At 45.3% G+C, this 15,769-nt stretch overlaps 1 protein-coding gene across 1 annotated transcript in view; it reads left to right on the top strand.

Annotated features, from left to right (window-relative positions):
* ULK1 (unc-51 like autophagy activating kinase 1) overlaps positions 1–15,769 on the top strand; it is a 74,601-nt gene that overhangs the window by 25,417 nt on the left and 33,415 nt on the right. The window contains exons 9-12 of the mRNA XM_058816684.1: positions 1,697–1,798; positions 8,956–9,014; positions 12,694–12,776; positions 15,637–15,687. Coding sequence (XP_058672667.1) covers positions 1,697–1,798; positions 8,956–9,014; positions 12,694–12,776; positions 15,637–15,687 — 295 coding nt within the window. The remainder of the gene's footprint in view (positions 1–1,696; positions 1,799–8,955; positions 9,015–12,693; positions 12,777–15,636; positions 15,688–15,769) is intronic.

Genomic DNA, 15,769 nt, shown 5'->3' with positions numbered 1-15,769 from the left:
CTTGTAATAGTTCCTGGGGACGTGGGTGTCTGAGCTCAAAGTAAAAAGATGATGTGAGTCAATTTAGGTTCAAGTTTTTACAGGTGCCCTGGGGTAAAAGGCAACTCATTTCAAATACTGTCTAATCCACTCCTAAGTTTTTTGTCTGTAGTCTTTGGGCAGGGTTAGGCTGGATTGTGCTGCACTGCACAGGCCTAGTGCATCTGGTAGTCTGCTCCACAGAACTACCTGAAGCAAAACACACTTCCTCTCTCTCCCTTATTTGAAGCCTGATGTTTATTTGAGCTATGCTATATGTGAAGATGATGTAACTCTCTTCTCCTGTGAGAGTTTCCTGAGTTGTCTATTTTTAGTGATACTTTTTCTTTCGGAGTCCCTTGTGGAAGTAATTGAAAACACCCAGCTTATTTTCTGAAAGGGCTGGAGGAAACTAGTGATGATGTTTTTTTTTCTGTTTGTTTTTTTATTTTTATTTTAAACAACACTGGATATTAACAAGAAATCTCAATGTTTCATATTGTTCTCTGTTTATTGATGGGCTTGAAGGAAGATGGGAAGGGAGGGTTCAGTTGGGATTTAGGGAGGATTTTGAAGTCTTTCCCTCCTGCTGTTGTAGGTCTTGTGCAGGAGCCCTGGGAACATCTGCTGGCAAGGCAGGACTTTATTCCCTGCTTTAGCTCACAGCCTATTGCTACTTTATTTTATTTTGCTCTTTTAAAATAACAGAAAGGTATTTTACCCCTACCAAAAGGAGCTTTCTGTCTGAACCCCAGTATGATCCATGCCATGGCAAGACTTGAAACCTCCTTGTGCAGTTCTTGTCCTGCTGCTTTGGCTTTTTTTGGTGTCATGCCTCCTTCCCTTAGGGACAGACCAAGCTCCTCTCCACAATTTACTTGTTGCCTTTTTTTATTTCCATTACGTGTGGCCTTTACTAATAACAGAGCTAAAAAATTGATCCTGTTCCCTGCTGGCAGCAGTGCAATGAAATCTGTGGTTATAAACACGAGGGATTAGCCAGCCTGGCCTCCTGTCCCTCCTCTGCTGCTGCTCCTGAGGCTCTGCCTGCTGAGCCAGGGGCTCTGGGGGCTTGCACTGTCTCCAGCTTTGGGAGGGAGCAGCTGAGGGCACAATGTGGGATTAGAAACCAGAGTCTGAGGCACAGCAGGGCTCAAGCTGTTGGACTGGAACGCTGCCTTTGAACCCAAACTGTGACCTTGGCACCAGGCCCTGCAGCTGAATTAATGTGCTGCCATCTTGGGCTAAATGAGGGAAGTGCCCAAGTGGTGCAGCTCAGGATGGAGGCTGGAGTTCACCTGTGCAGTGGGAGCCTTTGCTGCTCTGGATCTTTCTCCTTGCTTTGGTTGAGAAGATCTGTTTGTGATTTCAGTGGGGTTTCTTCTGGTACGCTGGGAGAAGGGGAAGTGCTGAGTTTGCCCAAAATACACAATATTAGGATGTATTTTTGTCTTCTGAATGGAAGTCTGTGCTTCCCCCACTTAAATAGGGAAGTGGCCCATTCAATGTAGTGTTACAGTCTTATTGAGAGTAAATCTTCCATGGTTATTGGGGAATCTAGCTCAAGAGGTTTTATAGCATGATGGTGACTTATCTCTTGGAGTTCCTGAATAAAAACCAACAAACCACCAAAACTGCTTCCTCTTATAAAAGAAATTTCTCTTCTCTCCCACAAAAGGCACCAGAAGTCATTATGTCCCAACACTATGATGCCAAAGCTGACCTCTGGAGTATAGGAACCATCATTTATCAGTGTCTCACAGGAAAGGCTCCCTTCCAGGTGAGTTGCTTAAGTTTGATGTTTATGACTCTCTCCTGCTTTTTTAATCTCTTATTTTTTCCTGCTAATCAGGTTACTCTAAGGCTTCTGTCACCTCTAATATCAACTCCCATAGATCCAGCCCCATGAAGGTCTGGCTAGCACCTTGACTAAAGTGTTGTGCTTTATGTGTTGTAATTCTGGTTGTGTTACTAGAATATGACTCTTCTCTGGGCTGTCTCTCATTCAAATGTATTTCCCAGTTCTAGGAGCTTGAGAAGGGTCACTTTTTGAGAAAATTACCATGAATCAGTTAAAGCTGTGAGGGTTTTTTAGGCCTACACTTAGAAAATCAGTTTCTATTTACAACTGTAGTCAGTGTATAATTTATAATTATAATTCTGTTGGATATAGGACTATAAGAAAGATTGTAATTGCAAGTTAATGTTCAGGATGATTTGGTGGCAAGTTGTGTATTGCAGCTAAATCAACTTGGTTTTCAGAGTAGTTAAGTAGGATAATATCAAAAGGTTCTTATCTGTCATCTCACAGCAGTCTCTTCCAGCCTGAAATGTTTATGTTCATCAGATCCAAACCCCTCCAAATATAACACAGCCCTGTAAAGCTCCACCCTGTACTTAATGCCATAACTTCTGGTTGAGCTGCAGCATATCCGTTGTGAACAACATTCTCTGATTTACCTTACTCCTGTTGCTTCAGAATTCCTTCACATATTTTTCATCACCCATAGGTGGAATTCATATAGACTCAGTGTATTTTTTTTGTTAGCCACACTCTGTGCTGCTTTACTTCTTCCATCTCTGAATGAGATCAGCAGACTCTCCCTTGAAATTACTCTTTCAAAGTATTGTATTTGTCAGATTTTTTCCCCCTTGCTTTCTGGTCCTCTCTTCTTATGGCCTGACATCCCTTTATCCTGATTCCCTCAAAATGGGAAAAATCCCCAACAAACCCCCAGAAATGAATAAAAGGGAAATAAAAATGAATAGCACAAAAGGAAGTCAGAGGGAAATTTATGCTCAAGTAATAAGGCAAATTTTATGAAGTGAAGGACTTTATGAGCTTCAGTTCCACAGCTCTTTAGGGTTTCACACAAGACCTGGAATGTTTATGCAGTTACATCATCAGGGAGGATAAAGTGAGTTCTGAGTCTGTTGCAGGAAAGAGTGGGCAAATACAGGAGTAAACTAATGGTATGTTTTGGTTTTGTCTAAAGCCAAGAACACTTTTTTCCTTCAGGGTAATTTTTTCCCTGCTGCTATGAGAATCTTCCACTCCAATGCTTTGTATTCTGTCCACCAGCTTCCTCTGTATTTAGAGCAAGACTTCATTTCCTTTGCATGTTACTTTTTTTATAAACCCCTGCAAAATGCACTGATGCACTGAAACTTCTGAATGGCTTCTGTTTAATGGCTGCATCCACTTGTCATCAGTGTTGATACCTTTGTTTGATAGGAGAAAAGGACTGTTAGGATGAAAGAAAATAAATATTTATGTGTTAAGAAGAAAATGGAGGGGAGGAGAAAGCAAGCTTTGACTGCATGCATAGAGAGCATGGCACAGATTCTTCCTTGTATCTTGGTGCCTTTTAGTTATTAAAGGCACTTTGATACCTACTCATTCTAATGATTTAATTACTGTTTAATGTGGTGGCTTTATCATAGGGGTTCTTTGATTGAGGCATGGCAATGCCCTGCCTTGAAGTGGGCAGTGAAGGGACACTTCAGTCCCTGCCCAGCAGTTCCTGACCTGGTTTGTGCTTGCCTCATTAAATAACCCTGTCCATAAACATCTGTTGGGCTGGGAATGGGGGTTACTGGTTTCTCTATTTCAGTTTTCCCCACACCCTTTCCTCTTTTGGAGGTTGCATTTGGAAACAAAATGCCAGGCCCTGTTTGTGACTGCAGTAGCAGCTGTGGATGTGTTTGATCAGGGAGAGAGAGGAGCTCAGCCCAGATGGTTCTTTGTGCCCCATCTATTTGTTTTGGCCATGCATGTCACAAATTGCCTTTCAGATTGAGGTGCAGGTGAAGGAAGCCTGTCCAGAGGGAGCTGGTTAAAGGTTAACTGGCTTTCTGTCTTTGTTGGCATGGCTGTGTTGTAAGAATTTGCTGATGGGCACTGAGTGGGCAAGAAGCTGGTGGTTAAAGGGCTTTTAGGAGAAAAAAGGGGTAGGGAACAGGTGATTGAATACCATGGGCAGGAATGAGCTTCTAGGAGAAGAGATGGGTAGGGGACAGAGGTGATTGAGCAGCAGGTGATTGAGTTTTTGGGAGGATTACCAGTGGGTGGGAAGGAAACAGGCAGATTCCACATAGTGCCACCAGCAGACCCAGCTGCACAGGGAAGCCAGGAACTGGATTTCTGAGTGAATCTCTTCAGGCTAAATCCTCACTGTGCCTTCTCTCCCAGGCTGGCAAAGACAGCCCCTCTTCTCTGTCTCGCTGAGATTCCCACGGGAATCTGGAGCTCATGAAACATTCCGAGTTTGGGTGCCACTGCCTGAGCCAAGGAGGCACCTCCAGGAGGATGCAAACAAAAAGGACTCCAGTGTTATCTGCAGTGAGGAGGAATGAGCTGCCTAAAAATAAAGTAGGGCTTCGGGGAAATGGGTTAGATGGAAAAAAGATCAAATGTGTGGAAAGGCTGAGGCAGCTGTCAATCCTGAAAGTGCTTGTAAATCAAGCCAGAGATGTGCATGTGCATGAATGTGATTTCTGGCTGTCTCAGAGTTAATTTTAACTATAGCTGGGTCACCCAAGGCAATTTCCCAGAGCCATTCCTGTCCCTTCCATGCCTCACTGCACACAGAGGAGAAAGAAGCTGCTGATGCTCAGATGTGAACAGTTGGTAGGATGGCTGGTGAAGCTTTCTTAAGGAGCTTTTTGTATTAAACATGGCCATAAACAAAACAGTGAGACTGCCATAGGGATGAGATTAATGGGATTCATAATCCCTATAAACAGATTTGCTGAGCTCTGTATTAATGTGGAATTGTTAATTTGCCTTGCCTAATAAGTGGTCTGCACTCACATCTCTGCATTTCTGTCACTGAGGACAGGACTTGAACAGTGCATTTCCTGCTGACTAGACCTGGGAAGTGCCTTGGGAGTGTAGTGGTTTATTCTTGTCCATACCCGAGTTGAAAAGTTTGGGACCCCATTCCCACTGTGAGATGGTGCTGGCTGTGTAAACAAGTGACAACCAGAAGCAAAGCTGGAGCCAAGAGAAGAAAGATTTACACAAGGTCTAAAACAATCCAAAACCAATCTAGTCCTTTTTAAATATATGGTGTTTTAAATATGATTAGTTAAATGACCTCAATCTCCTCTTTCTTTTTTTTTTTTTTTTTTTTTGTCCCCTGTGTGGGAGGAATCCCACTGATATTTCTGGTGGCTTCTGTTGTGTGACCCCTTTTAAATCTGGGCAGCTCTTGGTAAGCAGACACCCCACTGAGCACGTGCAGGTTGTGTCAGAGCTGGCACTGGGACATCAGATCCTGCTAAACACCCTGAAACCTGCTTGTCTGAGCCCTTGCAGGAATCTGGAGCTTTCTATGGACATGGTGCCCTGGGTATGGGGCAGAGTGAGACAAAGAGTAGGGAGTTGACAAGAAAATTAATGCAAGTTTTTTCTGCAGCTCTGAAAGAGTTAATCTGCCTGTTTGTGTTCTCATCCCAGCTAGCTGTTAGGTGAAAAATTAATTTCTAAGTCTGGTGTACCAAGTTCACTGCTTTAATTCTGTCTGCATAAGTGCTGGGATTATGTATCACTTACAGCAACTGCTATGTTGTGAAATGGCCTTGAGGAACACCAGGAAAGGCTGGATTTTATGCCAAGAATTTGAACCCCTGGTATATTTGTTAGGCAGCTTGCTCTTCTGTTCCCAGCTCTGTTCCTTTGGAGTGCCCTGTGTTCATGGGGACAGGAATTCCTGGAACTGGTGGGTGATTCTGCTGAGACTGTGCAATGAGTGACTTGTTGCTGTAGTCAATGGACCACTGCCCTTGGGACCAGTGTTTGTGCGTCTTACCCTGCTCTGTTGGCATTAGAGAGAAATCCATGCACTGCTAAAGGAATAGGTTCAGGGGTTGTTTGTTTTTTTTTTTTTTTTTTTTTTTGTTTGCTTGTTTCTGGTCCTTTCAAGTCCTCTGAATGCCAGCCACTTAGTTGTGAGAGTCTTAAAATATCAGAAAACATTCTCAGTAGGTTTTCAAGCTTTTCCCTAGAGCTGCTGAGCTAAAAACAACATTACTTACTTATTTTTTCTTTCTAACATAACCCTTTCTTCACCTCTAAATCCCCAAGGCAAGGATTCAAAGAGCAGGGCAATACCATACACCTGCTGTGGAGTGTTGGATAGACAGGGAAGGTGTGAAAGTCTCTGGCCCTCTTCTCTCTGGGCTTTTGCATCCAGCCGTGGCCCAAGCATGACAAATCCACTGCTGAGTGCTTTTGGAAGCACCACCCTGCCTGCTTTTCACATGCAATCACTGCCAGCAGCCAGCACTGAAGGGGATTTGGCAGGGTTCTGCTGAATGCCTTTGTTGGCTCAACATATTTCCACTGCTGCTCAGGACAAAGCAACAGAGTGGCGGGATTGAATTTGCCCAATTGCCTCTATATATAGAAAGGGGAGACAAAACCAAAATGCAGCTGCTCCTGGTGGCATGAGAGGGGGACTGAGGGTGTGGACTGACTTGCTGGGGTGCCCTCCTGGCCCTGGGGAAAGCTGAGCTGTTCTGCATCCCTGGTTCTGATAGAGGGGTGCTGGCCCACAGGTGGAAGTTGGCTCTCTGTACCTTGGATGGTGTGGTTGTTTCATGCTTCTGGTGTTTTTCTTGGGCAGGGTGTATCTGCCTGGAAGGCAGATTCCAGTTTAAGGTCTTAGCTTCCTACATGAGGGAATTCAAGTGACATTTTTACTGTATTGCAAACTTGAGTTGTTTTTTTTTCCATGATTCTAAGAGAAGCACTATTTATTGAAAGAGAGTTGATGAAAGTGGCTGAGAGTCCTAGTGCTTTATGAATTGTATGACAGCAAGAGAGCAGTGGTGAGGTTACTGGGAGCAGAACTGTGTGACTCAGTCAATTAATAATGAAGTTACGTGGAGCTGCAGGTGGTTTTACCAAATTAATGGTGATCCATGGCTGGCTGTGCTGGGCACTCACTGGAATGACTCCCTTCCCCTGGTATCTGCTCTGGGACCAGCCTTGAGTCACAGGCTCAGGGAGGGAGGGTGGTCTGGATGAGGAGGAGCCTGGCAAGGTCTCTGCAGAGCAAGTGAGGCTGCTACTGAGACAGGAACAGCATCCCTACAGGCACATCTCTTGAATTTGTACAAAGAGGAAGAAAAGTTCATTGAGAACTTTGTTTCTGTCCAAGCCATTGCTTAAAAACCTTCTCTAATGAACTGGTCTGCATGTATGTGCTGCTTTAAATATACTCCCTCTTTATTGCCAGGAAAACTTCTGACAAAACAGTGTTTGAAGTAGATCAGAGCTTCATTGTATCTGTGAAACAATCGAGCTGTTGCAACAGGAAATGACCAGAGCAAACAGCCAAGGCTTGTATCTCTCTGAAGTGAATGAGCCCTTCCCTCCCTGGGCTAGAGTTCTGCTCCTCCTTTATTTTGTGTCTGTCAGGAATATTTGTCATCACTCTGGGCAGTGTGGCCAGGATATTTGGTGCAGTGTGTATGCTTGCCTCCCTAAAGTTTGCCAAATATTAATCTAATTACATTCCAAGATCTGCCAGGGGAAGGTGTAAAATGGACTTTTCCTGAATCAAATTGAGTGGCAGCAGCTGGAAATTATGATGCAGTTTGGCATCTGTGTAACAAGGTGCTCTGCTTTAATTTTGATGTTCTTTTGGTGTAGCTTCTGTTGGTAAGGCTGTATAAAAAAAACACTGCCCTGATGAATACTACACAAGTGTGTTGATACCATCAGCTTTGAGACTACCTTTGGTTTCTTTTGAGGTTTTTTTACTGAGCTCTCAGTTATCCTTAATTTTCATCTTCAGCCAGAGGGAGTAGGTGGTGTTGAAACAGCATCTTATGTGGCTGCTTTTCCAACCATACAGTGTTAGTGGTATTCTGATGGCCATCTGCAGATTGGCCTGTCTGATTTGCCATTTTAAGCATCTTAATTGACCTTAAATGCTTCTAACTTAGAAATAGAAGTAGGTGGAAGGCTCAAGGGGTTTTTGAGCCTGCCCTGAACATCAGGAGAAGCTGCCTGTTGCCTCCTCATTCACACTTTCCTACACACTCTGCTGCACTAATAATTGATTGCAGATGAATCCCTCTCATCTTCCTGCCCTGTTTATGTGCCTTCATGTCTGTGTGTGCCAGCCAGCCTGCTCTGCCTTTAATAAAGCAACTTTGCCTAAGCAGAAAAGCTTGAGACTCTAGGGTTAATTTACTGGCCTGTATTATTCATTGCATGAAAACAAGTGGAGAATTTATATTAGGGGATTTTTATGTGTCTGTGCTTGTCTACTGGTGATTTTATTTTTAACCTCAGCTGTAAACCTCTTGTGCCTGGCCCCCACCTTTTTTTTTTTTAATCCCATCTCACAGAATTTGGAATCTTGTCATCAACATTCCCCACAGTTGTGTTTATTACTGCACAAATAAAATAGTGCTGTGGCTTGAGACCTTCTGGCTTCCTGGAACTGAAGTAGAAAATCCTAATTCAATTGTTTTTCCATGTTCCTGGGCTCTTCACAGATCCCTTGCCCATCAACAAGCTCCCTGCCCCTTTTCTAAATGCCCTGCAGCATTAATCCATGTTCTCAGCAGGAGCTGCCATTCATCATTTGGGGCTCCTCACGTCTACAATTATTTTGCCTCCTGGGTGAGGCTATTAGGGCAGCTCAAACCTGAGCATCAGAGCCCACTGCAGTGAAGCTCAGTCTGTGGAAGGGCAGAGCAGGACAGAACCGGGTCAGGGACAAAAGGGCAGCAGGTTGGAATATTGTATTTTCACTGCAGCACAGGGCTGCCTTTTCAATCCAAAGCAAGCTGCATTGTCTCTGCTGGTCCAGCAATTAAAAAGAGCCTCTGCTCTTCAGAGCTGCAGTGAAATAAAGATGCTAATCCCTTTCCTTCATTGTCAACTGCTTCATGTGCTGGTTTCTTTCTCCCCCACAGGCCAGCAGCCCACAGGATCTCCGCCTCTTCTATGAGAAAAACAAGATGCTGATGCCCAAGTAAGAATTTTTCCAGTATCAATGTTTATAGGCACTTGTTTACTCTGTGTTTACACCTGTCCTTGCATGCTCCTGGCTTGTCACTTGGGGAGGTGACTGAAGTATTTGGCCTCCTGCCTTTCCCCATTCCTGAGCCCAGCAGTGATGGGGCCCAGGGAAAGTCAGACAGCAGCAGACAGCCAGGGCTGGAGAACAGACATTGTTCTCCTACTCTGCAAAAATTGAGGGCTATGGGTGATTCTAAGAGCCAACTGGAGGTCCTGCTGCACACGTGGCTGCCCTGGGGCTGAGAGCCTTGGGAGGGACTCAAGGCAGGTCTGGGGTGGTGTGAGCAGCCAGGCTGCAGCTCTGCTGGAACCTGCCACACCTGACTGAGGATCACATTCCCATTTCTCACGTGTCAGGGCAGCAACTGCTTGTGTCCATCCTGCTCTTGGGGGAAACACTATCACCTCCCTGGAAATGGACACTGCTGCAGTTTCCAGGGGGAAGAGAGCTGCTCTCATCCCAGCAGGGTGTATGTTACCTCTCTGCTGTGATTTGTCAGGGTATTTTGGTTTTGTTGCTGTGGTCTTTCCTTTTAATTTCTGAGCTCTGAAAGCAGAAGCTTATGCTGGCTCTGAAAACCTCAGCCTGGTACAGAGACAGGGCTGAAGTTCCAGATTGTGTGTCTAAAATCTGGATGGCCTTTTTTAACCAGAAGTTATCTCCCAGTTGTCAGAGCTGCTAATGCAGCCATGTATGCAGGAAGGTCATTGAGTTGCTGTATATGGATTTTTCTTTTCCCTTATCAGTTCAGACAGCTCCAAGAGATAACTGGAAAGAACTGTCAAGAAGCTGGAGCTCTTATCAATTATTACCTGCATATCTTGTGATATGCAGCTATTTTCCCTTTGATTACTTCCTTTTTTGATTTGGGGAGAAGGCACAAATTTCTACCAGGGTTGCCTCTGGAGGACCTGGACTGAACCAGAGGGTGTGATGGAGTAAAACACCTAAAACCAAACAATTTAAAGCAAAAATGTGACTGCATAGTAGGAACCAGTCTGTGTGAGCAGAAAGCAGAGCTCCTGTTTTTTCCTGCACAACCCAAAACATGGCTGCTCACCTTTGAGGTAGCCTCTCTTACTAAATGAGAAATTAATCCATAAAACTAAGAAGTTTTCATGTGTTGATCCCACTGCCCTGCTGTTGTTTGGCTCATGGTGCAGGGAAGGGGAAAACTGAACTCAGCTGTAAGAGGAGAGCATGTCTGTTCTTGAAGGGATTAGTCCTTTGAGTCCTTCACAGTCTGCATTTGCCATTTTCACTTATCTGCACTTTTGAACTGCCAAATTCTTCCAAAATTCAGATCCAAGGTGATTGTTTTTCTCACTGTGGAAGTCAGATCTGAGCTGTCCTTTGTGTAAATGGCAATTCCATCTTTCCAGAGTCAGTTTGTCTCTTTAGCATGGGCTGCAATCTCTGCTATTCCTGAGTAAACATGAATAAACTCCTTGAGTGCCCTGCCAGCAGAGGATGAAACACAAAACTACTCCAGGGACCTCCTTCTCAGACTGCAGCAGTGCCAGGATTTGGTTTCATTTTCCTTGGGGCTATGCAGGCTGGCACACACTTCCTTGCCATGGCCAGGGAAGGTGTTTTGGGAATGGAGTGGGGAAGCTGTCCCTGGCTGCACTGCTGCTGCTCCAGGTGAGGAGATGCTGTTCTGAGCATTCTGGAGAGCCCATGGCAGCAGAAGCCCAAAGGCCTCACAATTTTAATAGTGCTGATCTAAACAATTAACATTCATTGTGCTGGTTTGCATGGCAAAGTGCATCCAGGTTGTGGGGGCAAGGAGGCAGATTTGTGCTCATGTTTAAAAGATAGTCCTAGAAAATATTACTGAAGGGTAGCAAAGCTTGACGCTTTGGACATGAGAGGTAAGAGGAGACAAAAGGCTGTTAATCTGCACCCTCTTCATCTGTGTTGTGCCATCTGAAGTCCATGGGTTGATGTACCTGTTTCTTGCCTTTAAAACCAAGGTTAAAGTCATATCAGGGGAATGGACTCATTTTGAATGAGAGCTTTACGTGTCACAGATAAATAAATGATGATGAAAACACTGTAGGGCTGCAGGACTCCAGCACTAATGCATTTTTCAGGAGGCTGCTTGCTGGGGTGTCTTTGGGTTATTCCATTACACAGTGTGCTTCCAAGGGACCCCTCTTTTGATGGGAGGCTCAACCTGAGGCTCAGTCTGACTGCATCCCTTCAGAGTCCTGTGTCAGCCTGAGATGCTGCACAAACCATTCTAGCATCAGGATGGAAAAGCAGCTCCTCCAGTACAAACAAGGATGAGGGATGCTTGCCTCATTCTCTGATCTTGGCTTCAAATTCCTGCCCCAGCAAGGCCTAGGGCTTCACAGAGAAATAACTGGGTGGCACTGAAGTGTGTATACACATACCTTGCCTGCCATCTCCTGTTTCTGTGAACAGTTTGGTACTGCTAGCTAGCTCCCTTTTTTTCCCCTCACTGTTTTTGAGCTGCTGTTTTACCCCTGTCTGTGGTAGGGTGTGTTGGTGGGGATGATAAAGGAAGGGTTTTTTTCTCCCAGCATTGGTCAGGCTTGGCCTCAGGGCAGTGGCTGATGCCAGAGCCACGTGCAGAGCCACTGAGAGCTAAAATTACAGTGCTGGGCACACATGTCATTACCTCAGCTGACCCAGCATGGGCAGAGGGGAAGCCTGGCAGAGCGTGGGGGCCATGCTGGGAACAGCCATGATAAACAGAGTTAATGCTGAGAGGAGCTGCAGCCACCCACGCCTCTCTGGGAGAGCTCTGCCCCAGCCCAAAGCCCCCTGAGCACTTGTGGGCATGCAGGGGAGTCAGCAGAGCTGAATCCACTTATGCAAGAGCTGAACTCTGCTTTCCTTGCCTTAATCCATTCATTTATTCCCTGCATTTTTCAATCTGCAGAGGTTATGAAGAGCTGCCCTGGCCTCTCCCCCATCTGCTTGTGGGGTGAGAGAGAGCACAGTGCTTTACCAGCTCTTTTGTGTTTCAAAGGCTGCTGAAAAGAATATTTTCTTCCTAACTATGCTGAAAAGTGATGTAATAACTGCACAGATTTTACAGATTTTGCTCAGGTGGCAGTTGCTCACATCTTAGTGGCCTTTGATTATCTATGCTGTATATCCAGGAACCACATAGACAAAGGTTGCTTGCTAGTCCTACATAAACTGCACTGAAAAATAAATGCCTTAATAAAATGGTACTAATTGGTGATGCATTTCACCACCAGTGTCTTAATTGGAAGCTTCCCCTTGGAAATTGCTTTGTTCTAGTGATCTTATTCCCTTTAGAGCAAGTAGGAGTGATTTTATTTATTATGTGTGAAATACTGCAAGTGGAATGGGCTCAGCTGAGCACCAGAGGGATGACACTGTGAAGGGAAGGATCTGCAGGTGCTGATGGGAGAGGCCAGTGAAGCAAAATGAGCTGTAGCCTGCCCAATGGCAGTAGGGAGTGAAACTCAAAATAAAGACATTTGTGATCAGCCTCCCTCCAGTGAGCTCCTGGTGTTCCTGGCCCAGCAGGCATGGAGTGAGTTTGCATCTGCCAGTTGCCTTTCTGAATATGTAAAAGCAGTTTACTTAAACTGCCAGTGTCTTATTTTGCTTTTGTTTTCAATCCTAGCATCCCCAGGGAGACATCAAGCCACCTGAGGCAGCTCCTGCTGGGCCTCCTGCAGCGTAACCATAAGGACCGCATGGACTTTGGTAAGGCCTCCTCCCACCTGGAGCTCTGCTGCTCTCTGTGTTCTTCTGCCTCTGCACAAGCCTCTCTGCTTTTGGCTGGTGCTAGGAGAAGCATCCAAGCACCTGGATTTCACCTGTGCCTGGAGGGTTGCATGATCTTGGGGGTTTTAGTTTATGTGCTGGAAAGTCAGTGCTGATTTCAGTATGATTTTGTAAACCAGGGAGACTTGGCATGCTTTCAGCATGTTTGTTACTTGTATTCCCTGTCCTGGCTTCTGCTTTTATCATCTCTCTGAGCTGTGGTTAAATGTGCTACTAGGTGAAATGTGTCTTGTATATCTGTGCTTTTCTGTCACAGTTTCTTCCAGAGCTGCAAGCTGCACTCATTTACTGAGCAATCCAGTCACTACCCTCTCCTTCTGAGGGTTTCTGTGATAATCTGAGCCAGGAGTTGTAGCTGCTTGCAGACCCTCCCCTCCTTCTCCAGTTTCTGTGGGAGGAAGCCTTGGTCCTTCCCAGGGCTCCAGCTCTCCAAGCCTTTATCTCAGTCTCCTGACTTGGCTGACATGAGGATTTCCCCTTTTTTGTTAATTCCTTCCAAACTGAGATAATTTATTGTGAGCCCAGTGGTTCTGACTTGGCAGCATCTTCCAGATGTGTTTTAGCTGAGCTCAAAGGTCTGAAGAACCTCCAAGGAAAGCCATGCCCTAGAGGAAAGCAGGCAGAGGTGGAGCCTTTCCTTGAATCACTGAAAGACCAGGTCATCTAAAGGCAAACACATCCCGTGTGTGTTCAGGATGCTCCTTTTTAGTCAGACTTGGGTAAAATAGTTTGATATTTCTGGGATGTGAGGGTTGGTTTTCTGTTGGGTTTTTGTTTGCTTATCTGCTCAGGAAGGTTGTTTCCTCCTGGGCAGCACATGCTAGGTGATGAAGAGGAATTGTTTTGCACCCTCTGTTATTCTTTTAGATTAGAGATAGCAGGAAAGCCTTTCTGGGGATGGTCAACTGGATAAGCAACTGTGGATTAGCTCAGGTTGATCATGGTTATCCAGTGACGAATGCCAAGGGCTGGTTACTGCAGTGTAGAAATGAGAGAATGAGCTTTTGAAGAGTTGTTGAAGCTCCTGACAGACTGGCTTGGATAGAATCACCTGGCAGGGTTATTCCCTGCAGATCTTTTATCTGGGCTGTGGATCTCTACCACTCCTCTCATTCTGCTGTGCATTTCAAAAGAAGGTGTCTTGGAGGTTCTGGATTCCCTGCTGTCAGAAATTGTCTGGCAAAGCATTTTAGGCCATATGAGCTGGTTTTGTACCTCTTGGGAGTAAAGTGCATGAGTCCATGTCTAACACTTGGAAATTTGAGATGGGAGCTTTTGATATCACTCTGGACAACAGTTACAGCACATCTTGCAATATTGAGATTTTTCCTGTCCGTAATTACATTTTTATCAGTAAATTGGCATGTCCCCAGAGGAGACGGTTTCCTGCTGTTCCTGGTTCCCTGGGACCCTCAGCCTGGAGATGTCACAGTGACCTCCACAGAGCTCAGCTGGGTCACACAACAGCAACTGACCGGCTTGAAACTTCATGTACTTGTTGTGTGTCCCAGCTGCTCTTCTGCCAGGAACTGATGCTCTCTGCAATCTCAAGATTATCTAAAGGAAAACCAGGAGGGTTTCAAGTTGCAAGTTTCCTGCTGATGATTACAAGCTGGGTTGTTTGAATTTTGCTTTGCAAGCACGGCTAATAAGCAGTTTGGAGCGAGGAGTGGGGGAAAAGTGAAAGAAATCATCATTTCCACCCCCTCAGTTGAGTCAGCTTGGCTGAGGGATGGTACCCTCCTCTCCTGCAGCAGGCTGAAAAAGAAGCAGGAAACCCCAGCAGCTGAGCAGCTCCCACAGGATGGGGATGTTCTCCATCCACAACAGATCTAATCTGTGAGATGCCAGCTTTCCCTGCCAAAGATTTCCATTCCTTGCCTTGGGCTGAGCTCCAGACCTCACTGCACTCTGCTGCAGGACCCTGGCACAGCAGTGGGGAGGAGAGGGATTATTTAAAGTTAAAAAGCAGACAAACAAAAAGCCCAGTGACTGCGTTCTGGAAAGCTCAGTCCCCAAAGAGGAGCTGTTTACAGTAGAAGTTTGTAAACCTTGGGTGTTGCAACAGGAAATCCATTCTGGGAAAGAAGCTGGAGCTCAGTAATCAGTGTTGATCCATGGCTGACACTCCCAAAAGTCTGAGCTGCTGATTGTGATAGGAGAGGGCTCTGGCACAGAGCTGCAGTGAATCAGAGATGAAGGAACTGGGAGAAGTGGCTACTTGTGAGGACAGGCAAGCATGCAGAGAGTGTTCAGCAAGCCAGGACAGAAGCTTTTCTTGGCCTGGATCTGTAGAATGAATTCCCATAATGAGGGGAGGAAGCAGCAGTTGTGTTTGATGTGAAAGGGAGGGAGTTCTGGGCTGTGGTTCTGGGCTGGCCCATTAAAAATGCATTTCTGCCCTCAGTGCATGGTGGGTTTGTGTCTCTGTTATGTAACATCACTCAGTGGAAGCCTTTTGTCCATCACTCCTATTCCCTGGAGTGAGTGGCAGTGCAGTGTGATAAATGCAGCTCCCCTGGATCCCTACATTTAGGGTGATTCACCATCCTGATTAGCCAGGGATCCAATTAATTTCCCATCCTTATTTCATGAGCAGGTCCTGTATCCAGTCTCCAGCCTGTTGTCTTGACCACTTCTGTATGCAGCCATAGTCAGTCAGCTTCCATTGTTGCATGGAAAAATCACTGTATAACAATAACTTCCTGTGTTTTATCTGCTTTGTAAACTTCTTACAGGCATTTTCTTTCACTGAGTCATTGTTCTTGATTTTTTTCAGATGAATTTTTCCATCACCCATTCTTGGATGCAAGTGCCTCTATGAAAAAATGTAAGTATTGCATTTTTGATTACAACTGTTTGTGAACCATGGCCTGACTTCCTTTGCTGTTAGTTCAAAAGGAAAGAAAAAG

The sequence above is a fragment of the Ammospiza caudacuta genome, chromosome 18 (assembly GCF_027887145.1).
Source record: "Ammospiza caudacuta isolate bAmmCau1 chromosome 18, bAmmCau1.pri, whole genome shotgun sequence".
In the NCBI taxonomy this organism is placed as follows: Eukaryota; Metazoa; Chordata; class Aves; order Passeriformes; family Passerellidae; genus Ammospiza; species Ammospiza caudacuta.
Note: the sequence above shows the minus strand (reverse complement) of the source record. Positions and strands in the feature narration are given on the sequence as shown.